At 33.7% G+C, this 26,434-nt stretch overlaps 1 protein-coding gene across 1 annotated transcript in view; it reads left to right on the top strand.

Moving 5' to 3' along the window:
• Positions 1–26,434, top strand: part of LOTGIDRAFT_232356 (hypothetical protein) — a gene marked incomplete at its 5' end in the record, with an annotated part of 47,136 nt that extends 20,702 nt beyond the window's left edge. The window contains 41 exons of the mRNA XM_009056561.1: positions 242–367; positions 762–887; positions 1,278–1,400; positions 1,533–1,811; positions 2,148–2,279; positions 2,609–2,731; positions 3,073–3,195; positions 3,705–3,830; positions 4,074–4,199; positions 4,426–4,548; positions 4,809–4,982; positions 5,209–5,403; positions 5,636–5,761; positions 6,118–6,285; positions 6,603–6,647; positions 6,971–7,099; positions 7,764–7,892; positions 8,406–8,531; positions 8,784–8,906; positions 9,323–9,448; positions 9,896–10,039; positions 10,331–10,456; positions 10,917–11,066; positions 11,473–11,541; positions 11,842–11,967; positions 12,239–12,358; positions 12,577–12,699; positions 12,993–13,112; positions 15,376–15,501; positions 15,745–15,894; positions 16,206–16,259; positions 16,572–16,697; positions 18,498–18,620; positions 19,683–19,805; positions 20,278–20,403; positions 21,110–21,130; positions 21,441–21,461; positions 22,239–22,361; positions 22,588–22,690; positions 24,003–24,291; positions 25,335–26,434. Coding sequence (XP_009054809.1) covers positions 242–367; positions 762–887; positions 1,278–1,400; positions 1,533–1,811; positions 2,148–2,279; positions 2,609–2,731; positions 3,073–3,195; positions 3,705–3,830; positions 4,074–4,199; positions 4,426–4,548; positions 4,809–4,982; positions 5,209–5,403; positions 5,636–5,761; positions 6,118–6,285; positions 6,603–6,647; positions 6,971–7,099; positions 7,764–7,892; positions 8,406–8,531; positions 8,784–8,906; positions 9,323–9,448; positions 9,896–10,039; positions 10,331–10,456; positions 10,917–11,066; positions 11,473–11,541; positions 11,842–11,967; positions 12,239–12,358; positions 12,577–12,699; positions 12,993–13,112; positions 15,376–15,501; positions 15,745–15,894; positions 16,206–16,259; positions 16,572–16,697; positions 18,498–18,620; positions 19,683–19,805; positions 20,278–20,403; positions 21,110–21,130; positions 21,441–21,461; positions 22,239–22,361; positions 22,588–22,690; positions 24,003–24,291; positions 25,335–25,712 — 5,489 coding nt within the window. The 3' untranslated portion in view covers positions 25,713–26,434. The remainder of the gene's footprint in view (positions 1–241; positions 368–761; positions 888–1,277; positions 1,401–1,532; positions 1,812–2,147; positions 2,280–2,608; positions 2,732–3,072; positions 3,196–3,704; positions 3,831–4,073; positions 4,200–4,425; positions 4,549–4,808; positions 4,983–5,208; positions 5,404–5,635; positions 5,762–6,117; positions 6,286–6,602; positions 6,648–6,970; positions 7,100–7,763; positions 7,893–8,405; positions 8,532–8,783; positions 8,907–9,322; positions 9,449–9,895; positions 10,040–10,330; positions 10,457–10,916; positions 11,067–11,472; positions 11,542–11,841; positions 11,968–12,238; positions 12,359–12,576; positions 12,700–12,992; positions 13,113–15,375; positions 15,502–15,744; positions 15,895–16,205; positions 16,260–16,571; positions 16,698–18,497; positions 18,621–19,682; positions 19,806–20,277; positions 20,404–21,109; positions 21,131–21,440; positions 21,462–22,238; positions 22,362–22,587; positions 22,691–24,002; positions 24,292–25,334) is intronic.

Raw genomic sequence — 26,434 nt, 5'->3', positions numbered from 1 at the left:
TCGTCCTCTAGATCGTCACAGAATTGAGAATGTTTTAAGACAAGCATCACAACATTTCCATAAAAAAATGAAGTGCACATGTTCATAGATTTTTATGAGAAAACGCGTCGGGGAACGCAATGTAGTCGCAATATTGCTAGCGACTGTTTTCTTCACGTTTGTCCGCGTTTGTCTTGTTTAACGGGTACTATTATAGAACAGTTAAAAATTATTGTACATGGTATTTGTTTGTATGATATAGATATCAACGAGTGTGACCAAGATTCTACATTATGTCGTGGTGGTGCATGTGTTAATACTCCTGGTAGTTATAGATGTGATTGTCCAGACGGTCATCAGTTAAGTGAAGATGGATTATCTTGTACAGGTTTGTTGAAGTCATTTAAATACATTTATTTTGAATTGTGTATGTAAAGTTTTTCGTGCTATTAACATTATTTACTTGATATGCAGTCAATTGTTATGGAAAAGTGTACTATCTACTCAAGTTTTCGACTGTCAACTTTGCATGTCTGAGTTCCCGAACACTTCAAGCCTCGTAAAACACAGTTGACGATATATTGACTGCAGCTCATCGCATGATGCAGGCACGAATTTAAAAAACAAAACCCCCTTTATGACAATTTGTTTTTGAAAAGGAAGTTAACTAACAATCAAAAAAGAATTTGCAATTTGTAGAAATAGTGGAACTGTTAACCACTCAAAGCCATGTTCATAACAGTAGATCCAGAATACTTGTCATATCCCTATGTTCATTATAGATGTAGATGAGTGTGGAACTGACAGCAGTATATGTTCTAACGGACATTGTGTCAACTTTATGGGAGGTTACCAATGTATTTGTAGTCAAGGATTTGTTCCAAATGAACTAAAAACTACATGTATAGGTATGTATGACCCAGGCATCTGTCATAAATGGTATTTTGCGCTTTCTTTGGTATTCTTAGACCAGATAGAGTTTCGAAAATTCAATTCATCATAACATTATCATCAAAGAATTCACTTTGTCTTGGAAGATACACTATGACATGGTTTAGTCCAAGACTTTTTTTGTTAGATTCTCTGAATCTTCCACACAAATTTCATGCTCAGCAGCAGTCAATTCATGAAATAATGTTTATGTGGTAGACACAACTTCGACTGAACAAGACTGAGACTGGAAGTCTTCGGATTGTAGGTGGCAATATCGTAGTTTTATCGTAAAATAAAAGCTGTCTTATAAATTGAGAGTCTATGCATACCACAGAAAAGATTTAGCAGTTTTTTTTGTTCCATAGATGCTGATGAGTGTAGAGATAGAAATGGTGGTTGTGCTGATAGATGTATCAATACACCAGGAAGTTTTAATTGTGCTTGTGAAAATGGTTACACCTTGATGATAGACGGTAGAACATGTATTGGTGAGTATTAGATATACTTCTAAATGTTATTATGTGGACCAAAACATTGTTGACTAACACAGGCGCGTCTAGATGCACTTATGTTCACAAATTTGAATTTGGAATTCAAAACTTTTAATTGATATGTTGAAGAATGGTCTCCGGTACGATCTTGTCCAGTACCAAGTCGGATACCGGATAGGCGGATAATTAGAAATATTAGCGTTGTGGAAAGGGATACAGGGGTGATATACCTAGTGGCGTCAGGATATCCGATAGTGACAGGCTTTGTATTTTTCCACTCTGTAGATATTGACGAATGTAAAGATAGAGATACCTGTAAAGGCGGTAAATGTATCAACCAACCAGGAACTTATAGATGTTCTTGTGATGGTGGATTAACAATGTCTATTGATCAACAACAGTGTCTAGGTAATATTGCTGTTTTTTGATAGAGCTTACAGTGTTTCTTTTCCGTTTGACTTTTATTCATATCTATCAAACCAAAACGATGCAATCAGTTGCATTAAACGGAAATCTCTAGAAGTAGTAGTAGTAGTAGATTCCCAGAGCTTTGCTTTCGTCGTTCCAAAGGTCAAGTACATCTTTACAAAAGAGAATTGATATTAAAAATGTATTTGATCTCTCAACTGAGTTATTTTCTTATTACTAACCGTATATCTTATATAGGGGAGGTAAATCAAGTGACCATGTTTGTATGAAATTCTGATATGAAATCGCCATGATTCCCTTTTTTTTGTCTTACAGATATTGATGAATGCTTCTTGAACAGAAACCTGTGTTTAAGTGGATACTGTCAGAATACCCATGGATCTTTTATTTGTAAATGTGAGAATGGTTTTGGTGTAGATGGCAAAGATAATAATGCTGGTTGCACAGGTATGTTCCGCCGCGTTCAACGGTCAAAGAATCTTAGTACTGGTAAAAGGCCACAATATTGGAGACTTATATAATGTAGAATGGGGTTTTGATTTTCCAGAATAGTGGGTACCGTGAGTACAGAAAAACTTAAAGTTAATAATTACGGCATTATCGCTAGAATTGTTTTGTTTGAGTTCACTACATTATCGTTATAAATAATCTGGAATTACATTACATCATGCTGGAAATATGATACACGAGTTTTCTTTTGGGTGATTGATTTTTAAAATCAGAAGTGAGTGGGCTTTCAATTCGCTCAAACAAAGCTCTGCCTGTTGTATTTGTAGATATTGATGAATGTGTAACGGGAGAATCGGCTTGTGATGAGAATTCTAGATGTATCAATACTAAAGGTTCCTATAAGTGTGATTGTTTACCGGGTTTTACTGGTGATGGTTATACTTGTAGAGGTAAATAAAATTTACTCTTGCTATTAAAAAAACCCATGAAATATTACACAATACACTGCCTTGTTTTGCAACATGTTTTATAAAAAAGATTAGGTATTTGGGCGCAATCTCCCACGTGATTCGGGGACGCTTACAGCTTAATCATTATGATTTCCCGTCAGCCTTCCGTGTAGTTTCAGAAACTGGAAGTTGATGAACCACACCACTCGAATACTACTACAAGCAAATCAAAAATGACTCCTAAACATCCGTAGGTCGACCGGGTATCAGCTTTCACCTCTAATGCTTGAGCAATCGAGATCTATAGATGTTTATACACATGGACCTTTCAATGATTTCAGATATAAACGAATGTGTGCGAGATAATGGTGGTTGTAATAGAGATGCTACATGTGTCAATGGTCCTGGTAGTTTCAGATGTGTCTGTGATGATGGATTCAATGGTGATGGATTTGAATGTAGAGGTAATCATTGAAACCCTTTCTGATTTTGAGATAAAGAAAATGATTTTAATTTCCCTTTGGTATTACTGCATAGTCGACACTTAATTGAGGGAGAAAGCCATTGCATACTGCGTTATCGCACATTGGACTAGAGTACTCTTTCACTAACTGGAAGTTGATGAACCACACCACTCGAATACTACTACGAGCAAGTGATTTTTAATTTCCCTTTGGTAAAACTGCATAGCCGACACTTAATTGAGGGAGAAAGCCATTGCATACTGCGTTATCGCACATTGGACTAGAGTACTCTTTCACTATAATGTTTTACAAGTTTGAAATCAAAGCCCTAATCTACTTATGTTTAATATTAGACAAAAGCCAAGGATTCACAATCTGGTATCCATCTATGTAAACGTGCTGTATTCTTTTTGTCCAATTTGCGATTTGCAACCAACTTTTGATTTTTTGGTATCGATTAGGACTTACCTATCGTATATTACTTGTTCATATATATGAATTACTTCCAGATGTTGATGAATGTTCTGTGGATCCAAACTTATGTGAAAACGGACAGTGTATGAATTTCCCAGGTCTATTTAGATGTGAATGTGATATGGGATTTGCTCCCACTGAAGATGAAAGAGCTTGTGTTGGTAAGAATCTTCATGTTATTTGACAATTCTTGGAAGCACCAACCAAATTTTGATCTTGTATTTGTATTCACTTTCTGTTCTATCGTGGTTGCTGGTGATCTGAATATGAATTATGCATTAAATGAATTTTATAAAATGGTTTACACTACCATATTATTTTTTTTTAGTGTTCATCCGCGTCAAAGATAGCACTTGCTACACCTCGTGATGTTTTGGGTGTTTATTGTTATATTTTTACTTCAGATATAAATGAATGCGACATGTTCCATAATTTATGTGTAAATGGACGATGTGAAAATGTATTTGGTATGTTCAGATGTATATGTAATCAAGGTTATCAGTTAGATTTTACTGGAGGCAACTGCACAGGTAAGGAATGGTCGTAATGAAATTGAATTTTTCGGCTAATAAAGTTCGTGAAAGGATGTTAAATGAACGAAGTTTGAAGCACCAAGTCCTGATTTATTGTACATTAGGACAACACGATATCAGACTCTTCGATACCACATTCTTACATGGCACTGTGCTGTTCAAAATGAACCAGTTCATGCAGTAGATGTAGTTAGGCTCATATACATTATTTTATATTCTCTAGATATTGATGAATGTTTGAATCCGGACAATTGTCAATATGGTACCTGTATTAATAGACGAGGAAGCTATGTTTGTCAATGTTCAGCTAATTACGAACTGAATCCAACTGGTACTGGGTGTGTCGGTAAGCTTAACTTTCAAATCTAGAATATTGTCCTTTGTCATCATATTTCATATTTTGCTAGAAGCTTATCTCGAAAGTTTCGTCGAACTTATTTGTATTTTCCGTGCAAACAGGGATTTTCCACCCATGCAATTACGAAATAAACGACAATAGTATCCAATTGGTGGCTAAGAAGAAACGATCTTGAAAAGATATATTTGAAAGTGTTCACTGTAAAAGGAGGTTGGGACTGATTTACAGCATATACATCCTTTTTGTAGATAAGAGAAGAGGAACATGTTACATGACAGCACCTTTCTCAACCCGTGGTAGACTAGGTGTTTGTCGAGATGAGATAGCTAGTAACGTAGCTAGAGCCACGTGTTGTTGTTCTGTGGGACGAGGTTGGGGTGATGTTCCTGGTTTCTGCGAAGACTGTCCTCGTAATGGAACAAGTATGTTTTGTAATGCTTTGACATTATTTTACTTTTTTAACTTTTGCCAATTAATAAAATAATCAAGTATACACCAAAATACAAAGTCTGAAGGAAAACAAGAATGTTTATCTATATATATATATATATATATATATATATATATATATATATATCCATTGCTTCGCTACAACACATGGGTCATTGATACTGACATTGTATTTGAATTGAAATCCTGTTTTATTAGGTGAATACAATTCATTGTGCCCTGGAGGTCCAGGCTTCCGACCAAATACTCTCACCTTGGTGCTAGAAGATATCAATGAATGTGAAGAAATAGATGATCTATGTAAAGGTGGCGATTGTCAGAATATGTTTGGAAGTTATATATGTGTTTGTCCCCCTGGCTACCATCTTGATGGCACTATGCACAAATGTGTCGGTGAGTAATTTGGTATCTTAAATTAGAAGGGAAGGATATATCCTGCACTGGTCTGTGGCATTCCCATATTTGGAATTTCAAAGCAAACCATTGTCAGAATTTGAGAGCTCAAGACAGGACACCTGCTTTATCATTCAATTCCATGATGGGCGGCTATTTGGATCATATCATGCATGCTTCATTGCATTTTGTATCGTTTGAGTACATTCTGTTTTTCGCTTTGTGATAACAGATATTGACGAATGTCAAGTTGATGCCGCATTGTGTGGTCGAGGAACCTGCATAAATAGAGAAGGAAACTATACTTGTATCTGTCCAGAAGGTTATATGCCAATGGACGGTGGAAGAGATTGTATGGGTAAGTAGTAGGATGTTCAACAATTTTTATTGATTCTTGAATGTAAATTGGCACTGTTTTAAATGCCAGATCCCAGCTGTCGGTTACTGGGCTATCCATTTGCTTATATGATGAAATCTAGCATAAACAACTCTTGAAGTAAAATAGTTTTTGTTGTCTTGTTGTCACGTATCTTCTATTGGTAATGAATAGCAAAAGCCCAGTATTTAAATAAACTAGGATAGACCTGATAGTTTGTATGTATGTTTGTATAAAGATATACTAATGAGTGGTCTCAATGGGGTAAAAACTACCAATCTTGGCACACAAGTAAAGTTTTAGAATTTTATGATAGATAAATTCTTTCCATACATTAGATATGAGAAAAGAAGGATGTTTTATGGAATATTTGAATACTACAAGAAGACCTTATCGTACCATCTGTGAAAATCAAATATCCAGCAATTTAACCAAACGACAATGTTGCTGTACAGTTGGTGCTGCCTGGGGTAACAGATGTGAAATATGCCCACGAGAACGATCCTGTAAGCATTAATAGAATCACTTAAAAGAATTCAAATGGGTTTATAGCCCATTTATGTGTATTTAGGCACATTAAAAACTTATACTAGTGTCCTTGATACACAGACGAAAATCTGGAAATCTTCATCTCTTCAACACTTAGTCACTGAATATTCAAGATATAGCGATAATCATCGAAATAAACATAGTCCTATTTCATCACATATACCTATTCAAATAGCAAGTCATAAGTATCATTAGTTATTAGTCATATAGTCATTATATTAGTCATTAGCTATATCATTGCCAAGATATATTTGAATATATTATATATTTTCAGTACAATACAAAGTATTATGCGAGAGTGGGGCTCCAGACATTAAAGGTATGATTTGATTTTATCACTTTTAGACTGAAAAATAAAAAAAGTATATAAAGCACATAAAAATGGGTCATGTTATTTTCAAAAGCTACCTACAATTCATGTTCGCAAACATTTATACTGTACCGGTAAGAATGTTAATATTGAAGTGACTTCAGTCAACTGTGTATCTACTGTTGCAGAGACGTCGAATTGTCTGATAATTCCAGGGTGCTTTCTGATAAAGGACTCTACCTATTTATGAACAGTTATTTCAATAAATTTGTCATAATGATAATGTGGATGTATGTGTGTATTGTATTGCCACATCATTTGTTTTCTTCCAGGTGATGTCAATGAATGCGAACTGATACCTAATCTCTGTGAAAATGGACGATGTATCAACACAATTGGAAGCTTTAGATGTGAATGTTATAGAGGATTTAATTATAATGCTAACCTACATATTTGTGAAGGTAAGTTGATAGTGTGTTAGAAAAGAAATATAATTGGTTCTCAAGAATGTCTGCAAAAAGAGGGACATTTATAAAGGGACATTCCGCTTTATTAATGGGTTTGAAAATGTTTGTTGCTCAAATTTGTAAAAACTATACACCAATATCTAGCGAAATGTGTCCCTTAACGTACCGGAAACTAAACTGTTTAATTAACCATTTTAAAACAAATTCAGTTGGATTAAGTAGATACATAGATATAAATAGCATACTAAGAAATATTTTCAGGTGTAATTCACGTTTTTGATAATGAAAATGTTTTACAAAAAAAGCTGAATGTCCCTTTAAATTTCAATGTGAATGGTGATAATATCTATATATTGTTACATTCACACTCTTCCTTGAATGTAACCTTTGTTACAATTTAAAAGAGATTGTATTTCGGGAACACTTACAGCACTTATTTACTCTTTTCCAATGTCTTGTTGGACGTCTGAATTTTGTGTAAATTACAGTCGAGATCAAATTCAATAAAGTTCTGGGTTTCAGCTTAAAGCCAATTGGTTAGATAATGACTAGGGCGGCATGACTATTTTCCATAATAGGAAAACATTAATGAAATTTACATTAATCCATTTCAATACTTTATTCGGATTTAAGACAATTGGGTGTAATTATATTATAGATGAAAATGAGTGTCGACGATCGTTACCACCATGTATGGGTAATTCTGTCTGTACCAATACACCAGGCAGTTATCAATGTTCTTGTCCTGATGGTTATAAATTAACATCTGATAGACGACGGTGCCAAGGTTTGTAATCCCTACTCTATATAGCTTAATATAGATCCCATTTTTCATATATGTTGCCATTTATCATACCAAATATAACCTGATAGTACTCAATATTTCATATTCATACAATTGTTAAAGAGTTTGATTAATTGGCCTGATAATAATTCAGTCCTATTCTGTTCTCTCATTTTGGAGACTATTATCAGCACTATATACGGCTCAATGAAATGATTCCTTGAAGAGTCGATTCATATACGTTTCTCTAAAACATGTATTTAATTTTCCTTCTTCGTGGTTGTTTCGGCCTTAACAGATAACGGTTGGTCGGACTGAAATCTCGCAAGACCGCATGTGCCAAAAGCTATTTTGAACATCCTTCAAAAGGGAACTTTAAAAGATACGACTGATTTCAGAAACCTTGCAGAATTTGTTTATTAGATGGCCTCGTTCGTCTTCTTGTCCACCCAAAAATAGAAAACTAAGAAATAAAGTCTTTTTTTAATTTCTCATTGTTATCTCTATGTTAAACAGATATAAATGAATGTGAAGAATTACCTGGTGTTTGTGCTAATGGAAATTGTCTCAATTTGATCGGAAGTTTTAGTTGTATCTGTAGAGATGGCTTTAGATTGTCACCAAAACGTGACTCTTGTATCGGTAAGATTCCAAGATTTAAGCTTCTTCTAAACGCTGTTCTGCTGCCTAACCGAGATCCAGGCGTTTGTAACATGGGCATTAACGTTCTCGTCATTTATTTGTGGGATTCGAAATTAATCAGATAGACCTCGATTGTTTGCTATCACGAAAACAGATGTGCCTGAAACAGTCACTTTGGTTAGCAGAATTCTAAAACAAGTTAGTTACATTAGTTAATCTTATGTTAGCATGGCAAATCAATGCTATTTTCAGATGTTAATGAGTGTACGTCTAGACCTGGTATGTGTAGAAATGGAACATGTAAAAATAAAATGGGAGACTACGTGTGTCTGTGTGATCCTGGTTTTGAACGAACCTCTCGCGGAGATTGTGTAGGTATGTATAAAACCTCTTGGTATTTGGGATACATTTACCATAATGGCGGAAGTCTATTTAACCTCTCTTCTTATTTGATGAACTGAAAAAGCCCCCTCAATAGCGTCAGAATGAGACTGATTATCGACACTGGAATGCATCTGAAAAACCAGCACTGCTGTTCCTAATGTATCCCTTAACTCAGACCTTAGTTAGACCTTATGATGATATACGTACCCGTACTGTTATCTTCGTTTAAGTTATTTCTTTCCCACAGCGCGTTGTACTTTCCGTTTGCGTTTGCATTAGCTCTTTCTGGAGAAGAAAAGAAGAACGAAAAACCCTATTTTATTTTGTTTGGATGGTAACAAGCATGTCACATTTGATGGTTTAATATTAAACATACTAAGACAAAACTTTTCTGAAATCGTTTTCAGATATTGATGAATGTAGGACTATGTTGGGTATATGTCTTAATGGTAGATGTGCCAACAAAATCGGTTCATTTACTTGTATGTGTCAAGAAGGCTATGTATTATCTAATGATGGACTAAACTGTAGAGGTGAATACCATTTCGTTTTGTTATAATCAAAGTCATCTTCAGTAAGAAGTTGACAAAGACATATTTAAATTAATTTATTTTGGCAATGGTATATAAACAGATGAGAAAGTAACCATTTTCGTACGCTAATATCTCTTTATGTGGACGTATACTCTCCGTATCTTAAAGATCAAGTTTGAATTTGAACTCTTTCCGACTGTTCAACCCAATAAATTCTCTCAAATGCATGAGCTCCCTCAATTTTTTTAAAACTTGATAAATTAAGATCAATTTGAAATCTTTTTGCTACATTTTTAAAATTCCGTTTAAATTTCCATAAAGCTTCTCATTTTATAAACAGCACGCCGAAGCGGACATGATCCGCTATATTAGAATACATTAGAGACATTTAAAAGAGAGCCTTCTAGTTTCCAAATTTTTCAAAGGATATGCTTTGATTTGTTGTAGATATTGATGAATGTTCTACAAGAAGGGGTATTTGTCGACATGGTACTTGTCAGAATTCGGAAGGAAGTTTCTTCTGTACATGTTTTGATGGTTATAAATTAGACAGATCTCGAGATAGATGTATCGGTAATGTACCTCCTCCAAGTATTTTAATTTTAGAAATCAATTCAACGATGAAACATCATTTTCGTTTTGAATTTGAAATGCTGAATTTGGCAAGTCATCTAAAATAGTAGCTTCAATATGTCCATATTCAGACATTGGTATTTCAAATATACCGAAGGAAATGTTTCCAAGCTGTTTCTATCCCGTCAAACTGTTGCCTGTGTGTCCAGACGCCCATGAAAGATATCGTGTCGCTAAAATGTGGTAGCTCATATTTTTTTATATAATATTCTTAACAGGAAAGCTGATAAACCGAGATTTATCTTACAGATGTTGATGAATGTCGAGTGATACCTGGGCTATGTTTCAATGGTAGATGTCAGAATACTGCTGGAAGTTTTAGGTGTATGTGTCCTGCTGGATTTGTTTTAACAACTGATGGTCGAGAATGTCGAGGTGAGGCTATACATCTGTTTTCTCAACGGTGATAGAAGTAATAATTTTTCAGTCTATCTCGAGTGAAGCATGGAGGTTTTTTGTGCAGTAGTATGGAAAATTCGTTTGAGGCATTGGTATTTTGTGACCGTCAAATTTTGTCTTGATGAAAAGAGCCATGCATCATTGGGCTTCTACGTCTATGGATATTCTCATGACGGGTTCCATGGGGGTATTCTCTTCAGCAGATTGAGAAGTACATGTTATTGATCTGAAATGTGGAAATGTGTCAATGAATTTGTTATTTTTTGAACGAAAAGTGCAAAACACTTGCCTTGTACTGTTACCTCATATTAAAAGCGGTAGTCTGTTCTAGATTAAATCTGTATGTAACTTTGCTAGGCAAAATGGCAGTTTACGGTGTTCAGACAGCTGATCAATTGATTAACTTCGATTTCCATCGGTATGTTTATCATCCTAGATATGAGAAAAGGCAACTGTTACCGCCGGTTTGAGAATGGTAGATGTTTAGAACCGCGACCAGTAAATACAACCAGAGATCAGTGTTGTTGTACAAAAGGAGAAGCTTGGGGAGGCTACAATTGTGAAATCTGTCCATCCGAAGGGGATCGTAAGTTATTGTATCATAACATCATTTAAAAAAAAATCGACGACATGAAAATGACTTGATCGGACGAGTATGATTCATTGGATGTAGCTTACCATGTGTATTAATCACAAATCGCCAATATTTTTGTTTCTATTTATTGACAAGTTTCATTGCCTTAACACGTTATTACTAACACTGCAATACCCACCTTTCTTGTATCATGGAATGCAGCAAGGTATAAGATGCAAATATATTAGCTTGGCATTGTGAAGATGACTTAAGAGTGGGTACTATTTTGCCTTGAATCCAAAGACATTATGATACCACCCAAAGGAAAGTCAGAACGGATAGATTCTGTGATAGCCTGGCCTCTGGGCTAGACTATCACACTGTCACACTGACATTTTCTGACTATTTTAAATTACAGCTGGATTTAGACATCTATGCCCTGAAGGTTATGGTTATGTTAAGATCATGCCGGGAGAAATAATGAGTGGTAAAATATTTTCTGTCTGTTTACCATATTTTTTAATATTCAACAAAGACTAATAATATTTCTTGTCCAGTTTGCATATAATATTTCATGACAGGGAGTATCAGGGTATTTATCAACCCAAATCGAAAACTGTTCAAACCCAGGGTATTTGGATTTTATTTACACTAATAGTATTCCGTGACAGGTCACGAACCATATAATTACTATATACAAATGATACAGACGAATTTATAACTTTGAAGGATATCTTTTCTGAACCAATATGAACATAACGAAATAAATCGTGATTTATGTTTGTAGATGTAAATGAATGTTTGATTCATCGTGGTATATGTGAAGATGGTGTTTGTGTCAATACTGATGGCTCTTTCCGCTGTGAATGTAGACCAGGTTATACTCTGGACATCACTGGTACCAAATGTGTCGGTCAGTGTACTGTTTGGTATAATTAGTCTTATAATTGTTGACTACTAACATGCCAAAAAGCAATTTCTATAACACAGTATCCTACTCCGTATCAAATTGGGGAAAGTCCTTTGGTTTCGTACTCTTAATAGAGCAAAAGTTGAATGCTATCTCTCATATTTTTTTCAAAAAACATAGAAGACAATGACATATGCCTTTGGCCAATAAAAGCTTATTCAGTTATAGACTTAATTTTACTTTAGTCTTAATGCAACTTTTCGGTTATTTTCAGATGCCAACGAATGTATAGATCGTAATATGTGTGGAAATGGAACATGTACCAATATGATTGGGGGTTTTGAATGTGACTGTAGGCCAGGATTCACTCCAGGAACGTCAGGGAAATGTGAAGGTAAATCTTGAACACCTTTTACTTGACACTTAGCTGCAAATTTGGCACAAATTGTATTTTAAATTACACAGCAGTTTGGTCTAAATCAGTCAACATATAATTTCTTTTTAATACCATGTTGATTTGGAAGTCGCTTAGTTACGTTTTCATTATTTAAACAAGTCTGTGTTATTTTGATTTCAACCGCAGTGGTGTAAAGTAATATTGTTTTTTTTCAGATGTCAATGAATGTGTAACATCAGCAAACCAATGTGCTTTCAGATGTGTCAATATACCCGGATCTTTTAAATGTGTATGTCCAATGGGATATAAAATTGCAGCTGACAATATTCACTGTGAAGGTAAAAGATATTGTTTTTCAGGGCCCTTTTAACACATACTGTTATATTGTCAAAATATGTAATCAAATCATCATTTTCTGTATCTTATTGAGCTAAGAAAATCGGCTTGTTCTATGACATATACCTATGAAAGACTAGGTACAATATGCTAACTCTCAGGGGAAAATGGGCACTTGTACAGTTACGTGCTGCACAGAATATTGACACCAGTTACTTGGAAAGGCCAAATTGAAAAACAAACCAAAAGTAATATTGAGGGGAAATATATGGATATGTTATAACGTTTTTTTCAGATGTAGACGAATGTTTGACGAGAACCAATAGATGTAAATATGCCTGTAAGAATATTATGGGTTCTTTCCTGTGTGTCTGTCCTGAAGGCTATCGTTCTGTAGGAGCAGACGAGTGTCAAGGTAAAGTTATTTCGTCATCATTCATTCTTTTTCATTTGTCCCTTAAAGAGAACAGAGTTCGATTTAGACCTATAAGAAAGCATATCCATGCCCGTAGCCCTCCCCCCTCCTTAGAAAAATGTACCGGTCGCTTTTTAAAATACACCTTTTCTTTTTCCTGAGTCAATAGGAGCGGCAGGTAACTGAGTCTGAGTGAATGACCAACAGTGGTCATTCTGGTCAGGCATTTTATGGTGGAGTAAGTGCACCAATCAGCTGCTCATATGATGAGTATTATGAGATGAGATATAATGGTTCAACGAGATATTAAGTATTCCTATCTGTAGGCCTACTGTTTTTAAATATCTTTCTGTTTATACTTAGCTGAGGATGAAACCAGACATCATAGCTTTTCATAACATTTTTAAATTTAATTACATTAGAATAAACAATTTGTTACAATTGAGTTCGTTGAAAATCATAAAAAGTCTGCAGTAAAGCGTCATTGGTAACAAAATAATTGGTCTGATACTGGATTGTAATCTGTCCTGTCTCAAAATTCAAAAGATTTGATTGGTTGATTATAGATACTAACCAATAGACATATATTATCCTAAATTGTATTCATATGAATCAAACAACCCAAAGTAGGAAAATGGATAAATATTTGATCAAAAAAGACAAATTGCTTGATGGTTCCGACAATACTACGACTGGCACTGGTATCAAAACCACAGCGGGCAACACAACGGATGCAGTACCAAGATGCTCTGAAAAGACACATTCGGTTCTAGTACCGCTGTGTGTGAAAGAAGCTTTTCAACTCTTACTCGCGTTGGCTCGCCACAACGACGATCTATGTCTCAGCTTCGCCAGCGCAATCTTGTTTTTCTTTCCTTCAACAGGAAGCGTACACGGAAAATTAACTTGGACGTATTTGTTCAACGTTTTACCATAAAACATACCGGACTACGTTTAAAACTAAAACGGCAATAAAAATGTAACGTATTATAACTTGTGTGTTTAAACAAAAGTAATCTCGAATCTAAAATACTCCGTGAAAGTCGTTTCCCGACGTTCAAGGTGCTTTGCTAAATTGCCCCCTCAATTGCACGTACTGGAGTACTGGTCAGGCTACGGGCCTGAGCATATCCCGCAATTTCCATTATCTATCAGGATCAGAACAAGTTAATGTGGAAGTGTGCTCTAATTTACAATTTAAAATACCCAAAGTTTTGTGAAATTTAAAAATAAAACACTATGACTTTCGTTGAACAGGGATAACTCCCTTTACTAACATTATTAGAGAAAAGTAACATAAATTGGAATTTAATTGACATTTTCTCCATTGAGAGAACTTTCTCTGTTAAAAAAAAATAATTTAATATATATATATTGTGTCTGCTCACCGTTTTCTACTCCCACAACTTCAACCAATGAAAACATTCCCAATATTATATTAATTAAATAAATATTATTAATTATATTAAGCGTGTTTTACGTTACAAAGATGTTTTGTTTAAAAAAGTGAATTCTGTCAAATTATTGAGAAATATTAATAAATTCAATTTTTTTTTAACCAATATTTTAAGAAGATTGCTTTAATATCTTTTTGGAGTAAATCGTCTAAGAGAGAACACTCAGTAAATGTCTTTCTTCATAATTGATGTGTTTTTAATGTCTTGAACATCTGACATTAGAAACAAACAACCATTTCGTAAAAGGTTAACGACCTAGGTTCTGGGGGGTCCTTTCTACCAACTGGTCCATTGCCTTGCTCTTTGCATTCCACATATTATCCATATCTATTTACAGGTTGGTCAAATTATATAATGAGGAAAGACAACGTATTCAAATCATTCGTGTTATTTTGGGTCAATCATTGTAACTGTTAATGTAAATTACAACTGGTCATGAGAGTCTGAGATCTAAATCGTTATAGTCTAAATCATCGAGATTGAGACTATCTGTGTCATCAAGTCACAAAAGAAAATGTGGGTTAGGATAAGTCAAATGCTATCTGTTAATTGGGTTTTGACATAATATTTGAAAACGAAGAATGAACAATTCCAAATGAAATTGTTTACTCTGAAGAGTGTAAATGTTTTGTTTTTTACCAAACGTGTTTCTCATATCATAATTTGTGTGTTTGATACAACCAACAATCAGAAATGGAGCATTTCGGGGAAAAAGGTTAAAGATTAAGCCATTTCTCTTCTCAACTAAGCCTTTGTTATTCGATGGAGTTATATGATTATAATATAGAATTGTCTTTTTTCGACAGATATTGATGAATGTAGAGCTACACCAGGTTTATGTACCAATGGTCGATGTAGAAATACACAAGGTGGCTATCGGTGTGATTGTAATAGAGGTTACGACCTCAGTCCAGATGGAAAACGATGTTTTGGTAAGCTGCTGAGATTGTTAACAAACTTTTCTTGTGCTTTTATGCCCCATGTATGTACTCTTTGGCAGAGTGGTCCAAGGTATTATTGTAATAGGAATTAGGAATTTGTCACCGCAAAATCATTATTAAATCGTATTACATTAAAGTTCTGATGTTTCTGGCAATGGGCCCTAGGGTTTTTGATAAAGTTGATTGTTGACCATAGAATCATTCATAAAACACACATTATTCTGTATATTACAGATGGTAGATCAGGATATTGCTATCCCACACTGCTCAATAATAGATGTGAGAGAACCAGGACCTCTCAGATAGCTACTAAATCAGAATGTTGTTGTGGACTTGCTGCTGCCTGGGGACCACGTTGTGAACGATGTCCTAGAATGGGAACAGGTATTCTTTCAGTTATTACTTTCTTTTATTGTGGGTTATTATTAAAAAAGGCCATATATCATACCGAGGAAAAGTACATGTTCAAAACTGCCAAAGTCGAACCGGGCCATGTAAAGACATATGGATATTCGATATTTGTATGCCGAATCTTGTTTGTTCTAGTTTGATTTAAAACAATGATTTATTTTACTGGCAACATTATCCACCTTGTACTGTGACTTGGCGTTTATATAAGTACAATAGTGTAGGAGTAGGGTGTAATGCTTCATTTCGTTTCGCGTGGACGTTTAGTATTGGTTTTTATATTTCAGTTGGTTTTAAACAGTTATGTCCGAGTGGTCCAGGTTTTACTCCAGATGGAAAAGGTATTTACTTCAGAAATGGATGTCCATCTTGTTATCTTTATTTGGACATGACAAATGATTCTGCAATAAATTTACGAACCACTTTTCAAAAATCCCGTTCTGTGATTTAAGTGATTTAAGAGGATTCAAAAGTATGTGTTTTGGGGACACTTATAAATACTTTATAGAGACCATTTCACTATAGTTGATTGGTCCCGATATACACACACAAGATAGAAACACCTTCTAAAGCATCTCAAATTCCAACTTCTGTTAATTGTGTCAAACAAAGACTATATTCTTATATTTCACCTGTTGCCTTCTGTTCTGTAGATATTGATGAATGTATTGGTATGCCTGGTGCCTGTACTAACGGTAGATGTTTTAACACTATGGGATCATATCGATGTGTTTGTAATCCTGGTTACAAAGCTGACCCATCTGGAAAGATGTGCACAGGTAGGATTTTTCTTTTTTTATCTTTAAGTATGTCAGGTACTTCATAACGCCTTTTTATTAGTCTTAAAAAATTCCGAAAGCGACATGGGACCATCGTTGTTTTCCATCAATATCCGTAATTTTTCTGGAGTAGGCTACTATATACAGGGACCCATCTTTCATATAAACCGAAAATCGTGTGCCCTCCTCTCTACATCGGACTCGATGAAGCAATTTCAGCGGAAGACTAAGATATCAATGCTCTATAAGTTCAGTAAATTCAGTCGACAGTAGTAATCGGATAGTAAATGTTAAAACTGACCGATACTATATTAAAGAACTATTGGACAGAACTATATTGTAAATTATTATATCAGTGAATACAAATTAGTTTATTTGATCAACCGTTTCATTTCCTAAACATTATTACCAATATTGGTTAACGTATAAATACAAAACAATTTTCACGATAGAGACAATGTAATGTGTGTCTTTAATTCTTCGTCAATTGTCATTGTCATTCACTTAACAATATTGCGAGATAGAACCTTGTTGATTCTTGCACTATGGTGGATCCAAAAGCTAAACATTAAAAAAAACTACAGACATAAACATGCGCTTGCAGATAACTTAACACTTTCATTAAGAATGATATTTTTAACTGTGATGTATCACTTTAACAATAGTCTGTCAATTCGATATAAGGGAACGTCGGTCTTAACTTTATAAAGAAAATTAAAATGATTTTCATTTGACAGGATAATAATTGCATAAACAAAATAAATAAAACATGTATTGCACTTGACCTAAGTCTGACCTAATTTTTGAAAACTGGAGCAATACCATATATATTTATAGATAATTGTAACACATATAGACAATGGGGCTTAATGAAGAAAAATTATACCTGAAGCAGTTTTATTCATTTAAAACGAAGGACTTGTGAAAATCTTTAATCCTCTTAAAATGAAAAGAAAATAGGAAAATCACTGCTACAACATCACTTAAACATCATTGTTCTGTGAAATTGATTGTTTTTACAACTCACTGAAGGGAATGGATTATTTGCCTGTAATCGTAACATTTATTGGACTGGCTGGAAGCTGTAATGTCAGTCAATTCGTAGGAGATTACAAGACTTTACTTTATTCTATTGGAAATCTTGAGCAAGGATGTGAATAATGAAAGAGCAATGTCTGTATTGTTAGCCACTGGCAATCCTAGCTGGCAATCCTAGTCTATAGAAAGCGGTATAAATGCTATATGTGTAAAAGATTAGTACATATTGGCTTAAAGATTTATCTTCCAGTAATCACATCACATATTCATCATCTGTCACATTGTCATGCTTATAAATATCAATATACAACCTCTATGGAATCTTTAGATATTTTACTAGGACACGTTTTGAGAAAGTTCGTTTCTCATACCTAGTTAACTTCAATAGTGAAATCTAAATAGTTAATATTTTCACTGCAATAACATCTACAAATCATAGAATATTGAATCAAATTCAAAGTCACGTGGATTGTGACAAACAATTAATGTCTGTATTGACTTAAAATATAATGATACATCCAATTGTATACTCTTTCATTCACATTTATTTACGATACAGAAGAAACAACATAATTATTTGGAATCTGATAACTAAATGGCCTACAGAGGTAAATAGCATCTCTCTTCCAATGTCGGAATTTAGAACCTACCTGCGTTATTTATGTATTTTCATATTTCAATGAACTAACTGATAATCAGTCGTGTGTGCTCAAAAATCATCTTAACAGGACTTCTATCATATTATTTTATCTCTTCTTTCAGATATTGATGAGTGTGCTCTTGTGCCACCTAAATGTGATGGTAACTGTAGGAACACTATTGGAAGTTTTATATGCTCATGTGAAAAGGGATACTCACTGTCGATTGATGGACATACATGTCAAGGTATTATCTGTTTATATTCTAGAACCCCTTTTGTACGAGAGGTGTCAAAGAAGTAGTTTGTAATTTATACAAAACTGTTTTACTTATTTTTCAACACAATCTCCCTCGGCCTCAATACACTTGCTCAACAGTTACTCCGGTAACACGTCAGAAATCCACTGTTTGTCGCGTAATACAGCAGTAATGCCTCCGTAACTGTTAATTTAGTACAGATTTGACGAAGAGTCAAAAGAGTATTGTCCTGTAAGGTTTGAACCATGGTACAATTAGTGGAGTTCGGGTGCTATTCGTTCACGTGGAAGTCGGAAACTTCAGGGAAACACCTCATATGTAACATAAATTGCAGCAAGGTCTTAGACCATTATTTGTCATGTTCTTACCTCATACCGTTATGTATATATGTCAATATTTCCTCTCTGAATAAACACTGATTCTGTCACTTGCATTACATTGTTATAGATAGTGTAAAGGGGCCAATTTCTCTGAAATTTCCTTTGTCAACAAGAATCTAAATCCAAATGCAAATTGATTCTTTCACCCTTCGAATTTCTAATAATAGTATGAATTCTAATAGCTTTTTGTACATCCTAAAATAATTTCTTTAGAATGCAGAATTTGTCATTTACCAGATATTACGGGGATTTATAACGCCATTAAATGAGTATTCTAAATATAGGACGCTATTTCTCTCAAATGTACAGGCTTAGGATAGTTCCAAATCCTATAAACTTTACAGATTGATAAAAATCTTAAATATAGCTCGAGATATCCAGTTTCCCTTTTGTCTTGACAACAGCCTTCCTTAACATGCCAGTTGTCGCTATATTAATCTAACCCTCTAGTTAAACCATTGTTAACAGTGTGTTTACAATACAAGAAAGTGCTCTATAAAAGATGCTGTGACAAAGTCATCCTAACAGAGTTATTAGTTTGTTTGAATTGACAAACATGCTCTTCGTTGTTGACATGAATCAATTAATGAAAATCTAGAGCTGAATTTGAATTTAAATTGATTTTTTTAGTCCTACTATGACAAATCGAACCATGTTCTGTGTCTTTCAGATGTCGATGAATGTCTGATGAATCTACACAATTGCCGCAATGTTAAATGTATAAACACAGTGGGTGGGTTTGATTGTGAATGTCCAGAAGGATATCGACGTGGTTCAACTGGAAACTGTGAAGGTAATTCTACTCCAGAAAAAAATTGAAAAATTGATTCTACTTTTACTGCCAAAATCGCGTTAGATGCATTCTCCGCCTTCTTAGATTAGAAATTGACCCCTCGCCGCGATAAGTACCCTCTAAAATTCAATAGGGGACCGAGGTGCTAGAATGGGCCCGTCAATGAAATCCTGGCTACGCCACCCCCAGCTCCATCACAAGAGAACATAGGACGCTTTAAAAATGCATCTGTACAAATAAGAAGCAATGTAGCCACTAATCGTAGCAATAGTCCCGTAACAATAAACTTCCAGATTTGAGTCTTTGTCAGATTGTTTTAATCGTTAGCTTGTACTTTATCCTTTATTACGTTGCTCTGGTACAGATTCCTCCTTTGTATATGTATGGAGCTGTCCTTTTTCACAGCCGAATAAGACAAAGGCAAATGTGATTTAAAAAAACTTATGATTTGTTACATAATTTTCATTTGTAGATATCGATGAATGTTTTGAGAAGGTCGATCTATGTTCCCCAGGAACATGCCGTAATACCCCTGGTGGTTTTAAATGCATTTGTCCTAGAGGCTATAGGCTAGACAAGACAGGACAAAAATGTTTAGGTAATTCCTTTTCATTATCATTGATGAATGGCAAAGGTTAAATTATATCATGTTTCTACATTTTTTTGTATGTTGTTATTTTTAATTCCACACTCAACGCTTAATTTGAAATAAAAAAGTAGGTGTATTCTTTATAGGTTAAGTATAGAAGGAAGTTTAGAAAAAAAATTTCATAAAAACTTTCTGGCCTTTCTCAAATAAAAAGACGAAAGAAAGAAGTTTCTTGAGTAAAATATTAGAGATATTCCAAAGGACATTATTATATTTAATTGACATAAATTTTGTAACAATTTTATCTGTCACTGGCAAAGGAACGTGATTTCTTCACAGACAAAATCTTAATGATGTTGAAATATTGTAGTAGAATGCCGATTAAAAACAATCTGTACTCCTACGCAGTAATTTGTGATTTTCAAACTTCCATTTCATAAAAACACTGTGACGATTTTTAAAAATGTTGTCATTAATTCCAATCTTATCACAAAGAATCAATGTGTCACATTTTCGATGAATGTGTTGATGATAAATGTGATCAAATCCATATATACACAAATGTGTTGATGATAAATGTTATATATTTCAAATCCAGAAGAATGTGTTTATGATAAATATTATATATTTCAGATCTAGATGAATGTGTTGATGATAAATGTTATATATTTCAAATCTAGACGAATGTGTTTATGATAAATATTATATATTTCAGATCTAGATGAATGTGTTTATGGTAAATGTTATATATTTCACATCTAGATGAATGTGTTGATGATAAATGTTATATATTTCAAATCCAGAAGAATGTGTTTATGATAAATATTATATATTTCAGATCTAGATGAATGTGTTATGATGAAATAATGTTATATATTTCACATCTAGATGAATGTGTTGATGATAAATGTTATATATTTCAAATCCAGAAGAATGTGTTTATGATAAATGTTATATATTTCAGATCTAGATGAATGTGTTGATGATAAATGTTATATATTTCAAATCTAGACGAATGTGTTTATGATAAATATTATATATTTCAGATCTAGATGAATGTGTTTATGGTAAATGTTATATATTTCACATCTAGATGAATGTGTTGATGATAAATGTTATATATTTCAGATGAAGATGAATGTGTTTATGATAAATATTATATATTTCAGATCTAGATGAATGTGTTGATGATAAATGTTATATATTTCAGATCTAGATGAATGTGTTGATGATGAAATAATGTTATATATTTCACATCTAGATGAATGTGTTTATGATAAATGTTATATATTTCAGATCTAGATGAATGTGTTGATGATAAATGTTATATATTTCAGATCTAGATGAATGTGTTGATGATAAATGTTATATATTTCAGATCTAGATGAATGTGTTGGTGATTAATGTTATATATTTCAGATTTAGATGAATATGTTGGTGATAAATGTTATATATTTCACATCTAGATGAATGTGTTGATGATAAATGTTATATATTTCAGATCTAGATGAATATGTTGATGATAAATGTTATATATTTCAGATCTAGATGAATGTGTTGATGATAAATGTTATATATTTCAGATGAAGATGAATGTGTTGATGATAAAATAATGTTATATATTTCACATCTAAATGAATGTGTTTATGATAAATGTTATATATTTCAGATCTAGATGAACGTGTTGATGATAAATGTTATATATTTCAGTCTTGGGATTTCTTTTCTTTGTTTAAAAAATAGAATGTGGATGATTAGCCTGTCAATCCTCTCATATTTATGTGGTTCTGATAAGGCTATTATAACAGTTTAATGATAAACGAATGTTTTAAAATACTTTTCAGATGAAAATGAATGTGCTGATGAATATCTGTGTGGATTTGCTATCTGTATCAATTTACCAGGTTCATTTGATTGTGAATGTTCTGGTAGTGGGGTTTATGATTTTGAGCATGGATCGTGTGAAAGTAAGTCAAACATATTCACTATCTGGATTTCTTTGGTGGATTTTGCTCTCTCTATGTGCTGATAAGATTTTGGTTAATACACAGTACAAAGACGTGAACTTCTAAAGATGATCCACGAATTTGTTGAATGATCCAACAATTCAGAATGTTTATAAGGGTTTTTAGATCAAAATTATTATTAGTCCAACCAGATGCAGGACAAAACTACTTAATAATTCTGTTTCAGATGTAAATGCTTGTGGTGGAAGTCCATGTCTATTTACATGTTCAGCATCTCTTAATGGATTCCAGTGTGGTTGTCCTTCTGGATTCCAACCCATGGGTCCTGGGTATGTATAACAAATTCTGAAGCAATAGAATGTTTTAAGTAAAAAGAATAGTCCTTTTGTTAGAGAAGTCAATTCTTAGAAATTTTCGCCTTACATTTGTAATATTAAGATAAGGGAAAGCATCAACTCGTGGATATCGCAGATTCTCTGAAAATGTACTACATAATTTATATGATGGGAGAGAAAATATGACATAAAAACTTTAAAACTTGATTAAAAAGCCATGCAATTATGATCTATTCCAATGCATTCACGTAATAATTCACGCATACCCATTGTCGTTACACAATTATCAACAAGTAAATCTATATTTGGCAAAGAACCTTTATGCATGACTTAGTCATTTGTTCTGAAATGGATTGACAACATATTTTATGAATGCAATAAAACTGAATGATATTTTATGTCGGTTGCAACACACAATGTTTTATCGAAAATAACTGTCGTTGTATTTGAAGCTTCATATACAGCCTTTTTATTTATATCAAATAGGAAATATGTTTGATGTCTTTATATTATTATTAGTTGTTTCATTGTGAATCAAAGCATTTAGTCAATTTCAGATTTGTGAATTCATCCAATTTCTTATCACAGAAGGCAATTTCATTCCTTAATGGGGGAACTATAAATCATACTTTAATTTGAAGAACTTTTGTTTATTTAAGGTTATAACAAACCACAATACGTTATCCACAAATGTTTTAAAATTTATTTGGAAGCGTATCTTAACACCCAAACCATGGGAGTCTGTGCTCCTATTATACTTCAGGTTTACCAAGATGATAAAGCTCAATTTCAACTCACCGCGACACTCATGTAAAATCAGACCCACAGAAATGTTCCTTGTTGGTTTAGACTGTCTAAACTTCCTTGTAATCGTGAATTTTTATACGCCCACATTATAATTTGGAACTACAATTTTCATCCGATTTAAATGAAATTTGGTGTGATCAATTATAATTTGACGATTTTTCGATTAACGGAATTTGAGTTATTGCCCTTGACTTAGTAAAAACTCATCAAAATTTGTTTGCTTGTTAACGCGATAAAGGTGACAGTTTATGTCAGAATTTTATTAAAGTTTCTGTGTTTGATTAAATCAACAATATCTTGCACAAATTAGATATTTGGTATGATTTGACACAGATTGGTGATATACTGTAAATGTATCAGGAAAGTGGACGCATCTTGCTAGGCAACCACTTGTTATCATTATGGAACCTGAGAGCTGTGTCAGATGATACAGTTATCATTAAGTTTTACTCCTACCAATCTTGGAAGCTCTCAATACAATCTTCTTGTTTGCTTTCAGACACTGTATATCAACTATAACGCCACCCGTAGGAGGTGGAATACCCACCTATCCCGGCGGTGTACAGTTACCCCATGTACCTGCACCCGAAGGAAAACTACCCGGGGGTGAAGGATGTTATCATTGTGATAAAGATTTTGGTGATATACCACTGTCTAAAAGGAATAGAAGAAGTACTGAAGAAGAAGATGACGATCTCAATATGTTAATCAATAAACACTATATCAAACAGAGAGCCGAGAAATACTCCAGAACTAAACGAGATACGCTGAAAAGAGAACATTTAAAGGTAAACTATTGTAGTTTCATGTGGGAAACCTAACATTGATAAAGGGGTATGTTTCACGAATAATTAACTCAGATGATTTAAGTTATTTGTTTGGTCAGTCAGTAATATGACTGTATTTCTTAGTCGAGAAATTAATTTCGAATCAATCAGATTAATAAATGAAAAATATTATACCACCGAATGATACACGATCACTTGATGCACGTAGGTGCCAATTGAATATTTTAGTCATGGCGAAAACATGAGGCCCTATTTGACGACCTATGGAAGATGTAACAATCATACTTACAGCTTCCGAGGTTCTTAATCTGCATTGAAGACCGCTATCTAATGCTTAGTTTTCCGCTCCTTGAATAAATGTTATTTCTTTTTATTTTAAGTAAGCCCTCTCCTCGACATCGGGGAAAATCTGTATTTAATTAACAATGATAAGTTATTGTGGGCAATTAGATTAAACTAATTAACCCTTTGAACGTTTCCTCGTCCAAGAGGCGTTTCCCTTTAAATATTGATTGAACAACTGATAATATAGCTGTGTAGGGTTTATTTTGAAAAGAAAGAATTACGCCGTTTGGTTTAAAAACGAATAAAAATCACCCCTGAACATACAAATTATTGCGACCAACCAGTAAGCTGGTATCGATATTATATTATGATTTATTTTAAAGTCTAGTAAGATACTCTGATTTTTATTTTTGTATAAAAATTCCAAAGTTTTTGGTCATATTTCTCTATTGTATTTGAATTCTAATTAGTTCAAGTTTTTATCAATTTCTGGAGGAACCTGGCGTAGACTCTCCATTCCTAAAGGTGATGAGTAAAGTTTGGCATGATTGAAAGTAACGACCTCTGTCCCTGTAATTAACAATTTCTCCATGTCATCTGTACAATTAGAACCCTTATAGAGAAAATCCATATTTTTAATCTACATTGGAGACAGTTTTTAATTATAATTTACCATTGATTAAATGATTACAGCTTATTATTTACAGGTTTTTCTGTGTCCTGTCGGTAACCTTATTATCTCCATATTTTACTTTTAGAGACACAGAGAAATGTCTGGAAATACCACTAGACAAGCAACACCGATTCACTCACAGAATTCAACCGAAGGACCATTAGAATTGATTATAGATCGAAAACAAACGAGACCTAAAGCCCGAGTACTTAAAGTATTACCGTCGCTCACTGCCTTAAATAATAATGTTAGATACAAGATAATTAAAGGCAATGTAGATGGTTTATTTTCCATGCATAAAAAGAAGGGAATAAGTTCTCTTCACTTTACAAGACGCCTTCACAAGTCGACAGTATTCAATTTAGATATATTATGTAGCCCCATAATCAGCGACTTGGATATCGATGAAACTTTCGTGCATTTACAATCATTTGTTATTCATTTAAAAATTCGTGTTCAATAAGTGCCTTTTTAATAACCGATGATATTTAAAAAGATAGGGCAGAATAATGATATTTTACTAAATTTACGAATTCTTTCAATTATTATTTTAAAGAATTACTAAAAGACCTGGATCCATTCAAACCAACCGGAAGCCATATAACTGATTTCCGGTTTGATGAATCCCTGGAAGCGATTGGCTCTTATATCCTTCTATCCGGCTTACAATGTGGGATTTCTTTGAACAGAATCTTTCTTTGTGTTTCATAGTTATTGTTGTTTTTTCTCTCAGAATTTAATTACTTTTGAATCTTTACAGCTTATAACGGAAGCCATTGTATAAATTTGTATCATTGTTTTTTATCCCAATTTTAGCATATAGTGCTATGATTTTTTTTCAATACCCATATATATATGTAATGTTTGTAATGTTTAGTATTTTTATGCTGGAGAACCCATTGAGTCGCAATACACGTCCTAATGTCTCGTTAATTCGTTAATACTGGGACGCGGCAGTTCAGATTTGATCAACCTGGTGCGATAAAGATTTGGTCAGATCGACCTGGCAGAATAGTCGGACTTTAGCGACTGACGTCATTACGAAAACTCCGACTAATTGTTGGATTAAGTTGACCCACATGGTGTATTATTATGTGCCTTTTATAAACCTGATTCTTTTATATGCTTTTATTATACTCTTTTTATATCTATTTATCATCTAATAAACAATCATTGTAATATAAA

This window comes from Lottia gigantea, assembly GCF_000327385.1.
Source record: "Lottia gigantea unplaced genomic scaffold LOTGIsca_28, whole genome shotgun sequence".
Classification (NCBI taxonomy): domain Eukaryota; kingdom Metazoa; phylum Mollusca; class Gastropoda; family Lottiidae; genus Lottia; species Lottia gigantea.
The sequence above is the reverse complement of the archived record's forward strand: the minus strand, read 5'-3'. Positions and strand labels throughout refer to the sequence as shown.